The sequence below is a fragment of the Myotis brandtii genome, unplaced genomic scaffold, assembly GCF_000412655.1.
Source record: "Myotis brandtii unplaced genomic scaffold, ASM41265v1 scaffold1, whole genome shotgun sequence".
Classification (NCBI taxonomy): Eukaryota; Metazoa; Chordata; class Mammalia; order Chiroptera; family Vespertilionidae; genus Myotis; species Myotis brandtii.
Genome location: NW_005353324.1, coordinates 1,949,993 through 1,965,624, shown reverse-complemented (window position 1 = coordinate 1,965,624; position 15,632 = coordinate 1,949,993). Strand labels below are relative to the sequence as shown.

The 15,632-nt window shown below is 40.9% G+C and overlaps 2 protein-coding genes across 5 annotated transcripts in view; one reads left to right on the top strand and one right to left on the bottom strand.

Annotated features, from left to right (window-relative positions):
- Positions 1–1,580: 1,580 nt before the first annotated feature.
- MRPL19 (mitochondrial ribosomal protein L19) lies at positions 1,581–8,608 on the top strand. The gene is made up of 6 exons (XM_005853112.2): positions 1,581–1,712; positions 1,902–2,019; positions 5,005–5,123; positions 5,338–5,472; positions 7,908–8,089; positions 8,226–8,608. The coding sequence occupies exons 1-6, from the start codon at positions 1,610–1,612 to the stop codon at positions 8,445–8,447; spliced, it is 879 nt and encodes a 292-aa protein (XP_005853174.1). The 5' UTR covers positions 1,581–1,609; the 3' UTR covers positions 8,448–8,608.
- The window catches only part of GCFC2 (GC-rich sequence DNA-binding factor 2), a 43,854-nt gene continuing 30,249 nt past the window's right edge, over positions 2,028–15,632 (bottom strand). The window contains exons 15-16 of one of the 4 annotated variants that reach the window (XM_005853111.2): positions 14,106–14,230; positions 11,709–13,258 (exon numbers count right to left, since the gene is read on the bottom strand). In XM_005853111.2, coding sequence (XP_005853173.2) covers positions 13,141–13,258; positions 14,106–14,230 — 243 coding nt within the window. In that variant the 3' untranslated portion in view covers positions 11,709–13,140. Of the gene's footprint in view, positions 2,390–3,393; positions 4,167–11,708; positions 13,259–14,105; positions 14,231–15,632 lie in introns of those variants that run through there. The other 3 variants (XM_014534155.1, XM_014534159.1, XM_014534157.1) reach the window with 3 other exon arrangements.

The following is a 15,632-nucleotide window of genomic DNA, read 5'->3' as shown; positions in this document are numbered from 1 at the left end:
GGGAGAAATCTCAGTCCTGAAATCCATGTAAAAAATATAGTTTTATCTAGATCTCACTCTGTTTCTGTTCAAAGCCCCAACACCATCAGCACTGCCACCAATTCCCTAGGAAGAGTGGAAATTTAATCCCAGAATATTGTGGCTCTTCTCTGCGCACCTCACAGCTCTTGGCCTCTGTGCCATTGAGAATTAACCATCGATTGTCCACAGACATATCACTGCCTGCTCACTGGTACTGAGTGTCCTAAGATCTCTCTGGAGTCCAAAGTGCTTTGTTAAATTTGCATAGTGTAATGATAATTATATTTTTCCAATGGGGGTGGGGGTGGAGAATAGGAGAACTCTCCCCATCAACAAAATATAAATAGACTTGCCAGTCCCAACAGAGGCAAATGGCAGGTGCTGAAGACTACACTTTCAGGGTCCACTGTTCATCCTGTGTTACTAGAGGCGTGTCTGAACAGAGCAGAGCATGGGGCATTAGAAACCCGAGGAAGAGCTATGGCGCGCTCTCTGTGTGCAGTGGGCCAGTGGTGCCACCTGGTGGACCTCTGCCGTTCTGTTGAAAATTGTTCTTTTCTTCCTTAAGAGGCAGAGGACACAGATTGGGGGATTCTTTCTGATGTAATTGCTTGCATTTTGTTCTTCATGCTCATGGTTGTTTCATTTCCGGTCAAGGGAAGGGGTAACATCTGGTTATATTCCTTTATTTCAATTTCTTATTTGGTGTATTTTGTAACAAAACTCTCACAACGGTAAAGTAAAGGTTTAACTCCTCATTGATACTCTTTACCAAAAATTTCCTTTGTCAGGGAAAGCAGTTTTTTTAAGTAGATTTTTGTTAAATTCTCACCCACGGATATGTTTTTTGTTTTTAGTTGATTTTTTTTTTAAGAGAGGGAGAAGGAAACATTGACGTGAGAAACATTGATGTGAGAAACATTGATTGGTTGCCTCCCGTACACGCCCTGAATGGGAATCGAACCCGCACCCTTTTGGTGTATGGGCTGATGCTCCAACCAACCAAGCCACTGGGTCAGGGCCATTCTGCTTATTTTTATAGAACAGTATGTAATACTGTTCGTTTTGTGTGTGTGTGTGTGTGTGTGTGTGTGTGTGTGTGTGTAATACTGTTTTATTTTTTAATCAATATCTTCTCACTGAATGTCCACATCAGTACATATGTTTGTAATGACTGTTTTATCTCCTCATAGTACCTTGAATTCTGTCCTCAAAACATGGCCTTCTTCTCAGGCTGATGTCAGAGTTCCTGCATCTGCAGGATGGCAACGGCGAGTGTGGGGGAGGCTGCGGAGGTTGGTTGGGGAAACAACCTTTCTGGGAGAGGTGACCTTGGTTAAAACACATAGCGCTAAGGAGAGCAAACATATTAAGAACAGTATGCCATATATGCCAGGTCCCTTGAAACAGCAAGGATGGATCGGCTCCCGGCAATTCTCAAGATATTTGATGGTACCAGATGTAGTTTTTAGAAACTTTACAAAAAAAAATAAAGCACGCCTATTTTGTCCCTTAGCGGTTGCCATAGGGCCGTACGCGATCTCGCACTGGTTGCTGGGAGTTGTAGTCTCTACCTGTGCCAGCAGGCATGGCGGCCTCCATGGCGGGGGGCTGTGGAGTAGCCGTGGGTCTAGCCCGGAGCGTTGGAGCCGCCAGGGCGCTGCGCCCTGCGCCGATCTCCGTTTCCTGCTGTAAGTGGAGTGAGGCTTGAGAGCCGGGGCGCACAAGGAGTGCAGGGCCAGGCGGGGGTAGGCGAGACGTGAGGTCTGGGGCGACCTTGGCGGAGGGCCCTCGTGGGAACGGGAGCTGGGGGTGCTGACAGGGTCCCGGGAGCTCAGGACGGGCCGGCGCAGTCGTGACCCCTGTGTGTGTTCCCGCAGGCACCCGCGCGGGGCCGGGCCGGCAGCAGAGCACTGGACCTTCGCAGCCCGACGCGTTCAAGCCGCCCCCCAAACCAGTGATCGTGGACAAGCGCCGCCCCCCGCGCCCGGAAACCCGGTGAGGCCCGGACCGGGGCGCGGTTCCCGCTGGTGGGGTCTGCGCTCTTGCACCTGCGTTCGCTTCAGGGCTCGGCTCGAGCGGGGCTGGAGCTCCCGGTGCACGTGCGCGAGCTCCTGTGTCCACCCAGCTCAGGCTTGTCTCCCTCGCTTCTTCCAAGCCGGGACTGACTTGCTCTGCAGCCTTAAATCGGAACTTCAACTGGGCATGCCCCAGATTTGAAGCGCTCCCACCGGCATTTGGCATTTCTCTCTGAAGCGTGTCTTATTTTCCCCGTTTACGGCCAGGAGCCGCTCTCTCCTCGCCTGGGCAGAAAGGGGTTAGCCAGGACTCGGTGTTGTAGCTTCTCCTCTCACTGTGTTTCAGTTTCCTGGCAAATGGGTACAGTGGTCAAAATTCCTGCCTATTTGGGTTTGAAATTTGTTCTTTGAAACAGGGTGTTTAAAAACCTGGTTTACTTCAAAGAATGGTGGTAGCTTTAGAGGTACATGTACATTTAGATGACTTAGGATTTGCAGAAAATGTTTCTGTCGACCTAGTTAAAAAGCCAGTTTTGGGGTCGGGTGGGAGCTTGGTGTGATTAGAGGCTTTCTGAAAGGGGTCCAGGTTGTTGATTAATTATCTCTGCGTGCGTGTATGTGTGTTTGACATTTCAAATACTCGGTGGTTCTGAGTTGAAAAAAAGTTGAATTTATGGAATCTAGAAATTAAGAAAAGATTTCCTTATACAACTTTTAAAAAAAATATGTTTTTATTGATTTCATAGAGGGAAGGAGAGGGAAAGATGGAAACATCAATGATGAGAGAGAATCATTGATCGGCTGTCTCCTGCAAGCCCCACACTGGGGATCAAGCCCACAACCAAGGCATGTGTCTTGACTTGTGACCTCCTGGTTCACAGGTTGGCGTTCAACCACTGAGCCACACAGGCTGGGCCAACTTTTTTTTTTTAAGGTGGAAAAGGAATATTTCCCCTAAATTGCAGCATTTAATGTAATTCAGTTAAATGAAAAGTAAATTGCATAACTACCTTGGAAAAATATTTAACACAATTTAGTATGTTTAAGGTTGTGTATACTTTTATTTTTTAAAAACATATATTTTTATTGATTTCAGAGAGCAAAGGAGAGAGAGAGAAAGAAACATCAGTGATGAGAGAGAATCATTGATCGGCTGCCTCCTGCACGCCCCCCTACTGCGGATTGAGCCCACAACCTGGGCATGTGCCCTTGTCCGAACCTGGGACCCTTCAGTCCACAGACTGATGCTCTATCCACTGAGCCAAACCAGCTAGGGCTGGGTTGTGTATACTTTTAGACCCACAAGTGTATAAAACTTAGAGAGTAATAAGTACAAGAAGTGTACAAGAATGCACACACAAAAGTATTATTTGTAACAAACAAAAATTAAGAAGCAGCCTAGATATCCATCCGTAGTGGACTATTTATTATACAGCAGTGAAAAATGAATGAGCTAGAGCTAACATGAGTGAACTCACAGAATGTGTGAAAAAAAGCAACCTGCAGAAGAACTGAGAGTACGATAGCTTTCTTATATTCCCAGGCATACATGCGTATGCAAAGTATAAGAAATGTATAGGAGGAATTCTCCATTTTTACAGAGCCGTCAAACCTAGCTTTCTCAATAGCTGTACAAGCTGACATGATGTGCCTGGTGATGTGGCAAAATAAGATCACATCATCACCTCTGTAATATTTTTACCAACAATATTTAACCTTGGTCTAGTCATGTGGAAACAGTAAACAAATGCAGATTCCAGGGACGGTCTATAAGACAATAGGTTTTGACTATTCTATAAAGTCAGTGTTATAAAAACTCAAAGATGGGGAGTAGTTCTAGTTTAAGAGACGGAAGGGACTAATAGGCAGATACAATGTGTGCAGCTTGATTGTAGTTTAGATTGGGCAGCAAACAGCTATAAGAGACCTTTTCCAGGACAATTAGGTACATTTAAATATGACCTATATATTAGATTATTGAATTAATGCTGAAATTCTTAGGTGTCATAAAGGAATTGTGATAAATGTAGGAGAATGTCCTTATTCTTAGCAGACACCTTCTGAAGTTTTGAGGGATGAATTGCTTGCTGCTTGTCATTTTCAAATGGTTCAAGAAAAGAATTATACCTGTATAAAGCAAATACAGCAAAATGTTGGCTGTAGGTGAAACCAGGTGAAATATATTTGGGTATCCATTATATTACTCTTTCAACTTTTGGTAGATTGGAAAATGTTCAAAGTAGGAAATTGAGAAAAGGGAAGACATTCATAGGAAAAATCATCACCAAATTTAGTTAATTACATTATAGTAATTTAGGGGGAGGGAGTAATGCACAAGGGCTTCAACCATATTGTTTATTTAATTCTTGAGATGAGTGATAGAGAGATGAATTTGCATTGCAATGTCATTCATACCTTTCTATAGGTTAAATATAATGAGCTTGGAATCAGTTAAAGAGACTAGGGGGATTATTTTTAAAGTCAGCTTGCCATTGATGATTTCTCTGTTTATATCCTTTCCAACATAATTTATTATAACATGTACAACTCAACATGAGGCCTGTGGTTATGGTCACAGGCTTTGGAGTCTGACAAGACATTTAAATCTTGACTTGATAAGTTTATAGCTAATATAATTAGAAGGTTATTCATCTTCTCCAAGCTTCATTTTCTTCATCTGTGAAAAGGAGATAAGGACACCAACCCCACCTGGTTGTTGTAAGGTTTAATTTATGCTATAAATGTTTAATAAAACTTGTAACACAATGCCAGGTGAGTACTCAGGATTATTAGCTATTTTCATAAGCACTGACAACAATTTTATAAATAAGATTGATTTTTCTTATTTAGAGAAGGAAGAATAAAACACTTCAAAATCATAACCTTTATTTTTTTTTTAAGAAAGCAGCAGATTCTTTTTTAATGGTCTTTAAAGTTTGCTTTTATTTTATTTTCCCCCCTACAGGTTCTTGAGTCCTGAATTCATTCCTCCAAGAGGAAGAACAAATCCTCTGAAATTTCAAGTAGAAAGACAAGATATGTTAGAAAGGAGGAAAGTGCTCCACATCCCAGAGTTCTATGTTGGTCAGTAAGAGCTGGGTGCTGTTATTATTAGTGGCTGGAGGGTCAGTTTTCTTGGCATAGAGAGGGTTGTTTTTCATATGCCTGGGTTTGGCCAGATGAGGTACTTATTTCTAATAGTATACTAAAATCTTTAGGAAGATCTGAAGTTACCTAGAAATTCTGTTGCTTATTTCTGCATCTTACATAAAAGTTCACTTCACTTTTGAATCCGTAGGAAGCATTCTTCGTGTTACTACGGCCGATCCATATGCCAGTGGAAAAACCAGCCAGTTTCTGGGTATTTGCATCCAGAGATCAGGAAGAGGACTTGGAGCGACGTTTATCCTTAGGAATACTATTGAAGGACAAGGTAAGCTCCTTCCCATTCTTTTGATTTTCTGGAAAATGTTACCTCAGGATTCCTTTTTGTTTTCTGCATCCTGGGATAAGACATCTGTAACTTGAAATTGCAAGGGGGCTCTGAGGGATGACAAGGACCCTGCGGCCTAAGAATGGTCTGAAAATTGAGGTTGCTGATTAAATGCAGTTGGTGCTTTGCTTTCTCTGGAAGGCTTCTTGTGTCACAGGGACAACTGTTAGAAGTAGACTTCCCCAACTATGGCAGTATCACAGGAGGAGACAAGGGACTAAAGCAGTTATTTTAGGAGCAAATAACCCTTGAGAACACTATGAACATAATGACATCCTTATGAGTTACTTTCTCCTAAAGTGAATGGTCCCAATTTGCTTTATATTACAACAGTCACCACAAGATCAGTTTTATAAGAACCAGAGAACTTTTTTTAAAAGGCAGTATTACATTTGCTCCGCTTAATAAGGCAGAGGAACAAGTGGTGATGTTTTAGAAAGATGATGAATCCCAATGGCAGAACAGTAAAGTTTCCATCCTTAATGTTGTGTCCCTCATGATCTCCAGCAGCGAAGTATTGAATTCCAAAGAAATTGAACAAGGAGAGCTGCTGTCTTTTATCCTCTAATGACCTGGGGTGCTGTGCATGTAAGAATCAGCTGGAATTGATTGATTACAGACACTGGTGCCTCCATTCAGGTCCTGTGCTTGGAGAATCCGTGTCACAGAAAGACATGAGCACAGGTGTGAGTCAGACAGAACTAGGTTTTCCTGTTTTAAAATTGAGATAATAGTTTCCACTTCTCAGTTGTAGTCAGTTGATTGTGATGTTGTACGTGAAGTTCTGGACACCGTACTCAAAAGTGTTAACTCCTTCTCGTCATTCTTTACATTGTGACTGTCGGCCACCTAGACCTTCCCCTGCGATCCTCTCTTTTTTTTTGGTGGTTCTTTCTAGTCCAGTGGCTTTACTTAAATCCATTTACTTAAACCAAAAATTTAATAGCTGTTTTTAATTCTCTTTCATACACCCAGTCGATCAGCAGGTTTTTATGGCTCAGTCTCCCAAAAAGTATATCTCAATTTTGTCTACTTTTCCATCTCCTTTGCTACCACTCTCATCCTTGCCAACACTTTCTCCTGCTTGTAACTGTGTAGTGTTGCTTGTTTAATCCCTGCCTCACCAAGTTACTGTGTTCCAGACAAATGGGCCTTTTTCTGGCTTTTCAAACATGGCAAATTTGTTAAAACCCGGGGCCTTTGCCTTTCCCATTCGTTCTGGCTGGAGCCTTCTTGGCCCTTCATTGTATCAGTTTAAATGCCATCCTTCAGAGAGGCTTTGCCTGGCTGTACTGTTTGAAGTTGCCCCTTTCAAGTCACAGTGTCGTCAGCCTGTGTTGTTTTCACTACATGAAATTACCTTGTTGGTTTATTTATTGTTTGTCATCCACTAAAATGTAAGCTTTATGAGAAGGATCTTGCTATTTGGGTTTTGCTGTAGGCACAGCTCCCAAATCAGTGCCTGAACCAGGATAGTTGTACAGTAAATATTGGAGTAAATCCTGGTCTTAAAACACTAGATGTTAATGTAGATCATATATTTTACTGTTTATATTTATTTTGGGATTATTCAGGAGAGCTCAGAATACACTCTTGCCCTTAAGCATTTGATGATACAGATGCTGTATTTTAAGCTATCACTTGTATAGCCTCTTGGAAACACTCAAGACTGTTCTTAGCTTGCTTCCTGTGGGAGGCTCCAGAGTGTTAAACACCTAGGCCAGGGGTCCTCAAACTACGGCCCGCAGGCCACATGCAAATACAAATATTGTATTTGTTCCGTTTTCTTTTTTTACTTCAAAATAAGGTATGTACAGTGTGTATAGGAATTTGTTCATAGTTTTTTTTTAAACTATAGTCCAGCCCTCCAACGGTCTGAGGGACTGTGAACTGGCCCCCTGTTTAAAAAGTTTGAGGACCCCTGACCTAGGCCATCCTCAAGAGGGCTTCTAAACCAGTTACAACTTAAAAATGTACTTTTTTTTTCTCATTATTAATCCTGTTGTTTTTAATGTAGAAGATAGAACTTTATTTAAGTAATTGGGATATAAACCACATGATGGTGAAGAATTTACTCAAATTTTCTCCAACTAAGTTAATGCTATTAGAATTGGAGATGTTGACTCTGTATATTTATAGAAGACATTCTTTTGACTTTATCATTCTAATTCATATTTCCTTATTTTTAATCTATATAGATTTTACTTTATTTTTATTTCTTTCAACCATCTTCATTTTAAAGATTCAAATTTATGCCACATTTCCTACGTGCAAAAACCCTGCGTGAGTGCCTTTACGACAAAGCTTTCACTATAGTGGGAGGCTCCTGCAGGGATCTGGCTGTAGGTTGTAAGAATGTTTTCTTCTCTCCGTAGGTGTTGAGATTTGCTTTGAACTTTACAATCCTAGAATCCAGGAGATCCAAGTGGTCAAATTAGAGAAGCGGCTGGATGACAGCTTGCTGTACTTACGAGATGCCCTTCCTGAGTACTGCACTTTTGATGTTAATATGAAGCCAGTACTGCACGATTCTGGCCAAGAAGTTCCTATTAATCAGGTATGAGTTGTACATTCGGAACTGGAAGTTCAAGTATAATATGAGACATCTTAATGAAAACTTTTCGAAGAATTTTGCTTATGACTATCAGCCTAATTTATTCCTTTTTTTTTTTTTTTAAATATATCCTCCTTAGCTGAAAGTAAGGATGAAGCCTAAGCCCTGGTCCAAACGCTGGGAGCGTCCAAAGTTTAATATTAAAGGAATCAGATTTGATCTTCACTTAACTGAAGAGCAAATGACAGAAGCTCAGAAGTGGAGTCAGCCGTGGCTAGAGTTTGATATGATGAGGGAATATGATACTTCAAAAATTGAAGCTGCAATATGGGATGAAATTGAAGCATCAAAAAAGTCGTGATCTAAACATGTATTTAGCTCCTTGCAGAAGATGTACTGACTCGCAGAGTATTTTTTTAGAGACCAGTTTAATTTCATATATAAGGACATAATCATTAAATCAACTAAGTATTCATTATATGAGTACTGTTATAAAAAAAATAAAATTAGCACATCAGTTTATTACTTTAAAAAGAGAAATCTACACGCCAAGTGGTCTGGTGTCTATTCTGTTACTGGAGGCAGAGCTACAATAGAGTCAAAGTATTATAGAATCCCCTAATGTAAGCCTGAAATCTGAACAAGGAAGTAGGTACACAGCCCTGACAGTGGGATCTGCCCCATCAGGCAGGCACAGCCCACCCTACACCTCCAGTCAGTAGTGCCAGGGCAGCACACAGGTAGAATGTGTCTCCTTGTTCGGAGTCATCAGAGTCCCCCATTCCCACTCACCTAGTACCCAGCCCTTCCAGTGAGGTGAGAGGGAGCAGGAGCAAAGGCCAGTGGCTGGGCAAGACAGGTGGCAGGACATAGTCACCTCGGGAGGCACTGGGATAGAGAAGAGGGTGGGAGAGAAGGTATCCGACTCCAACTCCCTGGGTCTCCCAACCTCTGTCCTCCCCTCTCACAAGTCCCCCTGAACCAGTGCCCACAGCCAGGCCAGGAGACCACAGCTGTAGGGGCTCCGGCCTCACAGGTCTCCGTTGTCTGTTACCCAAATCAGTTTCTACAACCTAAATCGGTCCTTGTCTCTTCCCTGCTTACAATGCTTCCAGAGCTTCCCATCCCCCTGTGGGGTGAAGTCTACTAAAAGCAGACTCCAGAGCCCTGAATGAGCAGGCAGTGGAGGAATTGGAATGAGAGGGTTAGACTCACCAACTGAGCTAAGAGAAGGAAAATTTAGAGAGAGAACCACTGAACCAAGATCCTGGCTAAAAAAGTGGAACTTGAATCAAGGAAAATTTGAGAGAAGTGCTAGCCTGGATGTGCCCAGTGGACACCTAAGGGCCTTCAGCACTGAGCAGCTTCTCCTTTCCTTAGAAATACCTTTAAAGCCAGAGGTGATGGGTGACAGAAAGCTTTACAAAACTGGTGATGTCCTACAGAGCAAGAAACAAATTTTACTTTTCCTACCATACTCTCTGTTGAGCTGTCATATACTTGAGGGAAATTCATTTTAGCGATGTAGATAAAAATCAGAACATATCCGGCCCCTCCCCACTCGAAAGTATCCACTATGAATACGGAAAACATGGTGCAAACGCCAGGGATGTCAGGAGAAGAGTGACCCTGACATGGGGAAGAGGCACAGGTGAGAGGCCCCACTGAAGGTAGGTGTCATTTTCTTTTTTTTCTTGGGCTCTTTGCTTAGGCTCAGGACTGGACTTGTGATGAGGAAAGAATCCCAGTTTACTTCCCCTTTATTGAAACTAGGCAACCATAGCACATATTTTACAAATTGTTTCACTTGGAGGAAACTGCTCTTTGGAATTCGATCATAAGAAAAATCTTGGAAAAGATACAGACAGTAAATGTAGTTTTCTGCTTGTCATTATGAAGCATAATTGTCTTCAGATGATACTAGAGTATGAGTACAGTCGAGAGTAACTTTCTAGCTTTTTTGCTTATCTCAGTGCACATGAAAAATGACATTTTTAGAGCATTTATACCAGTAAAGAATTTAAGGAAGTGAGAATCATGTTTTAAAATAGGAGCCTTGCATTTATTTTAAAAGATGAAAAATTTAAAAACATAGGATTTACTTTTTAATAGTCTACCATGTGTGTGTTGTGTGTCATGACTTCTTTATCTGTTGATGGACACTTAGTTGTTTCCATGTCTTGGGGGCTGTAAATAAAGCTTCTATAATCCTTTGAGACAGTGTTTTGTTTCCTCAGATATATACCCTGAAGTGGAAATGCTAGATCATGTGTTAGTTCTATTTTCAATTTCCTGAGGCATCTCCATACTGTTTTTCCACAGTGGCTATAACAATTTGCAGTCCCACCAGCAGTGCAAGAGGGTTCCCTTTTCTCTACATCTTTGCTTGCATTTGTTATGCCCTTTGGAGGAGAGCCATTCTCACATGCATAAAGTGATACTGTGATTCTGATTTGCATTTTCCTGAGGATTAGTGATGTTCAGCACATTTTCATGTACCTGTTGTCCATTCCTGTATCTTATTTGGAATCTATTCATGTCCTTTGCCCATTTTTAAATTGGATTGTTATTTTGCTATTGAGTTATAAGAGTTCTTTCTATATTTTGTGGCCTAAAATATGGTCTATCTTAGAGAATGGTCCTGCATATTCTGCTGTTGTTGGATGGAATGTTTTGTATATGTCTATTAGCGCCATATGGTCTCTAATGTTGTTCAAATCCACTCTCATTCTTTGTCTGAATGATCCATCTGTTGTTGAGAGTTGGGTACTAAATTCTCAACTTTTATTATATTGCTGTTTATTTCTCCTTTTAGCTGTTAGTTTTAAATGTTTAGTTGCTTTGAGTGCATATTTACAATTATATCTTCTTGATGGATGGACCCCTTTATCATTACAGAATGACCTTTTTTGTCTTTTATCATTTTCAAAGCTCATTTAGTCTGATATAAGTATAGCTACTCCTGCTTTTTTGTGTGACCATTTTAAAAAAATGTATATTTTATTTTTTACCGAGAGGAAGGGAGAGGGATAGAGTTAAAAACATCGATGAGAGAGAAACATCGATCAGCTGCCTCCTGCACACCCCCTACTGGGGATGTGCCCGAAACCAAGGTACATACATACCCCTTCAGTCCACAGGCCAACGCTCTATCCACTGAGCCGAACCAGTTAGGACTTTGTGTGACCATTTGCTTGAAATATCTTTTTCTGCCCCATTAGACTCAGTATATGTTCTTTTTCTGCCCCATTAGACTCAGTATATGTCTTTTTTTTTTTTAAATCCTCACCTGAGGATATGTTTTTATTGATTTTGAGAGAGAGAGAGAGAGATTGTGAGAGAGAAATATCAATCGGTTGCCTTCTGTACGTGCCCCGTCTGGGGATTAAACCTGCAACCTAGGTATGTGCCTGTACCAGGAACTGTACCCACAACTTTTTGGTGTATAGGACGATGCTCCAACCAACCGAGCCACCCACCCAGCCAGGGCAATGTATGTCTTTTTAAATTTTATTTTTATAAAAATTTATTTCCAATTTATGAAAAGCAAGCGAACTTTCTCTGCCCAAGCTAAAAATGTCAGAACACATCCAACACATCAATAAAAATGCAAAGTCAGAGGGAAGTTTCCAAATGTGTATTACTTAAAAGAGTAAAAAATTTTACAAATTTCATATGCAATAGAGCAATAAAATACTGTCATTTATGTAAACAACAAAGCTACACACACACACACACACACACTCTCTCTCTCTCTCTCTCTCTCTCTCTCTTGTAAAAAGAGAAAAGGTCTGAAAGAGTAACACTGAAATGAAAACAGCAATTACCTCTGGGAACAATAATTGTGTGGGAATGCTAAATGCTTTTCAGCAATGGTTTGAATCTTTTAGATGAGATTCTATTCCTGTATAATTTGTGTAATAAAATAAACTTAAAAAACACATAAATCCATTAAAATATATGCAGCTTCGAAGTTAGGGGTGACAGTGTCAGAGGTCAAATGCTGAAATCCTACAAAAAAAATCCATTTTTTTCCTGATAATTTTTAGGGTTGCCACTGAGTTATTTTACAAATAGATTTAAGAAATATTATTAGTAATCTCTACTTTGAACAAGATTCAACTCTAACCCTTGCCTCAGATTTTCTTAATTATACAAATATTTTATCCAGGAAATGAATTACATGATCTGATACTTAAAATACCTATTTTTATCTAAACTGGCTTTTTACGACAAAAACTACCCAACAAGTAATGCCTTATTATACTAATATACACAAAATTAAATGAAAAATGGCAACTGACACAGGACATGCAAAACGTTATCTTTAAATATATGAAGCTCTCAAAATCCATAGGAAAACAATGAATGAACATGTCAAAAAGAATTACAAATGGCCAAAAAACAAGTATTCACTCTCTAATAGCCCAAACACATAATTCAAATAAGATATTTTCACCTATTAAATTTGCAGAGTTAAAAAATGATTGCTGGGGGATTCCTTGGCCTCTCTTGTATTTGTGTTGGTACAATACATTGGTATATATTTCTGAAGGACAATTTGATCATCATTAGTTATCAAAGCCTTAAAAAGCCGTAATCAGTTAATACTTAACAAATAATTCATTCATTCCAATTAAGATTTCCATTTAAACTGATTTGTAAATAAAGCTTTTGATTTACACTTTCAAATAATTAAAATTAAGAGAACTAAAAGGCATTTTTGTGGATCAGGACAGAAGACTCCCTAAAGTCAAAGCAGCTACAAGCAAGGTCTCGCCAACTCCTCTCTTAAATTGGAAAAGCTGCCACAAGAATCAAAGGGAAATACATATGTTAAACTCTTAACTGCCCATGTGCTTAATTTCCATAGAATCAGGAGGGCAGCCTTTCCTGAAACAGGGAGTGAAGGGATGAAACCTGTGTTTTGTTTTGCTTTCAAATCCTCGCCTCCATTACTAGGAATAAAGAAGCACCAGCTTTTTTCGCCCCCAGCAAAGGAGCAGAGTGTGACTGTACTAAAATCTACTTTAGTACTTCCCTATAAAGTTTACTCAAACTTGGTTAATTACTGGTTTCAGATGGTCTAGGTGATACTCTTCTATGAAGGATTCTGCTTGATTTAAAGCTCTTATTTTCACCAGAATAAGAATTATTTCTTTGACTTCATCCCTGAAAAACAAAAAAAAAAAGCATTTCCCCCTTAAAAATGCAATGCAGGAGAGCACAGTGAATCATCATTTGTTTATCTGAAACAAAAACTTTACCTTTAGCCAATATCTAAAATAGCGTTATATATTCAGATGCTACTACTTTCTCCACATACTTATAAATTCATACTATTTCATGTATTGTATTCTGGCACATTTTAATGTGAATGTCAAATCCAGAAAAGCACAGATCAGATCTGTTATCAGAAATCTGAGTTGTGGTGTGCTGCTACCAGCTTGTATGGGCTATTATGGTGGGAGCCTCAGTGGGAGTATTTACCCCACAGGCATCATCTAAAGCCACAACACAGGTCTGGGCTTTCTAGTTTCGGAGACGTGGTTCACTAGATCACTACTGTTCTTAAGCCCCAAACATCCAATGTTATGAGTAAGATATGCAAAACAGAGATCTGGCTACTGTGGGTAAACACCAGGCTGCAAACTGTAGACCTGTACTTAAAAAGTGTTAAGACTTTAAAAATGGCCAGGAAAATTAAAAACATGCTTAATAAGAAACTTTTGATTTACATTTTTTTTAAATTTACATTTTTAATTCTAAATTCCCCTGTGCTGTAGTTTTCTGGAAGTGCTTATTTTGGAAGAGATTTACATTTAAAAATATGAACTACATAGATGCATGAGGTGTGAGCATAAAATAGTGATTTCAAAGGTTGCACATAAAAATATCTAGTAATTCTACAGCAATAGTCTCAACAGGTTTGTAAAAGTATAAGTCTTTCTGAAAACTGCCGAGAATATAATAGAATCCTTGAGCTATGTTTATGGAGGTACAATTAAATATGCATTACCTGAATTCACTTCTAGATAGTTTATGTGCAGACTGCAATAAAAACTGGATGAAGTTTTCTAGCTGGGAAATAGATGTTCTCATAGCAGAATTTTCAAACCATTTTTCTGGTAAATATGCTGCTATCTGTTAATCAAAACACATGGTTGGTTTTAATAATGACAGTTATCATCTAAGAACTTCTGCTAACATGATGCCAGTTAATCTTCATAATGATCATGCAGGTAAATTTTGAGAATTTTTCCTTTCTTTGTCAAGGGGTTATACACTTTTTAAGCAATTGTATTTTAATACTAAGAGGTTAAAATAGACTACTCTTTACGAATACTTTCTACTGGTACTTGTAATACTTTCTATACTCTGTATTCCTGAGCCATTAAATCTGTACAAAACACTATTTACAACTAAACACCAGAAATGCCCACACATAACACTTTTAGTTTAAAACACATTTAGTATTATTTCACTAAGATATTGGGTGATCTAGTGATGGGGGAAGGGCACACAATAAGAATAGGACCACAGTTGTTTAATGATTATTCACCTTACTAACTATACGGAAGAGGTTTTCCTACAGACCCTGGGAAACTGGGCCGTGCTACAAGAAGAAAGCAGGGCTGTAAACGGATAAGAGAGACACCTGGGCACGATGGTTCCATTACTCAGAATACATTTTGAGAACAGATAAAGGACAGGAGATGCTTTCATTTGGTTGCTATGCTTGGGCCCTGACCCCGCTCTGGTAGTTTGCCTCAGGAAGGCTGACCATTCTAAGGTCCCAGGAACAGGTGGATCTGTTTTTAACATCACAGAAAATTAACTACCTTGTTATTGGACTTCCAGGATCCTGGACCACAGACACTGAAGCCATCCCTCCCCCTTTTCCCCTTGCATGCAGCCTTTCTTCCTTATCTATATATATAAAACCCTAATATGCAAATAGACCGAACAGCAGGACAACTGGTTGCTATGATGTAGGCTGACCACCAGGTGGTGTGCGCGGGACATGGTGGGCATTAGTAGCAGTGGGATGGTGGAGCAAGTGAACAGGGGCACCAGACCAAGGTGGGGTGTTGGTTGCTGTCATCAGGGCAAGCCTCTGGTGGTTACTGAAAATTCTTTGCTCCCACACACCACAGCCCTGCCAGCGCTTGCACCAGCTATCAGTGCCAGCCCTGCTCCCACCCACTGCCGGCACCCGGCACGGGCCCCAATCTGCCCTTAGGGCTTCTCCACCTCCCCCTCCTCCTGAGGGGCGATTGGGGTCAGCAGCCGCCTCTCACACCCGCTGCCAGCGCCGGCCCCACTCGCACCTGCAGCCAGTGCCAGAGCTGCCACCTGCACCCACTGCCGGTGCCCAGCACTGGCCTGATCGCTCAGCGCTGTCAGCGGGTGCGAGCAGCAGCTGCGGGCCCTGATCGCCCCTGAGGACTTTTCCACTCCCCGCCTTGGCCTGGCACTGCCCGTGTCCGCCACCACACCACACTCCCCCCCCCCCCCCCCCCCCCCCCCCCCCGCCCCCCCCCCC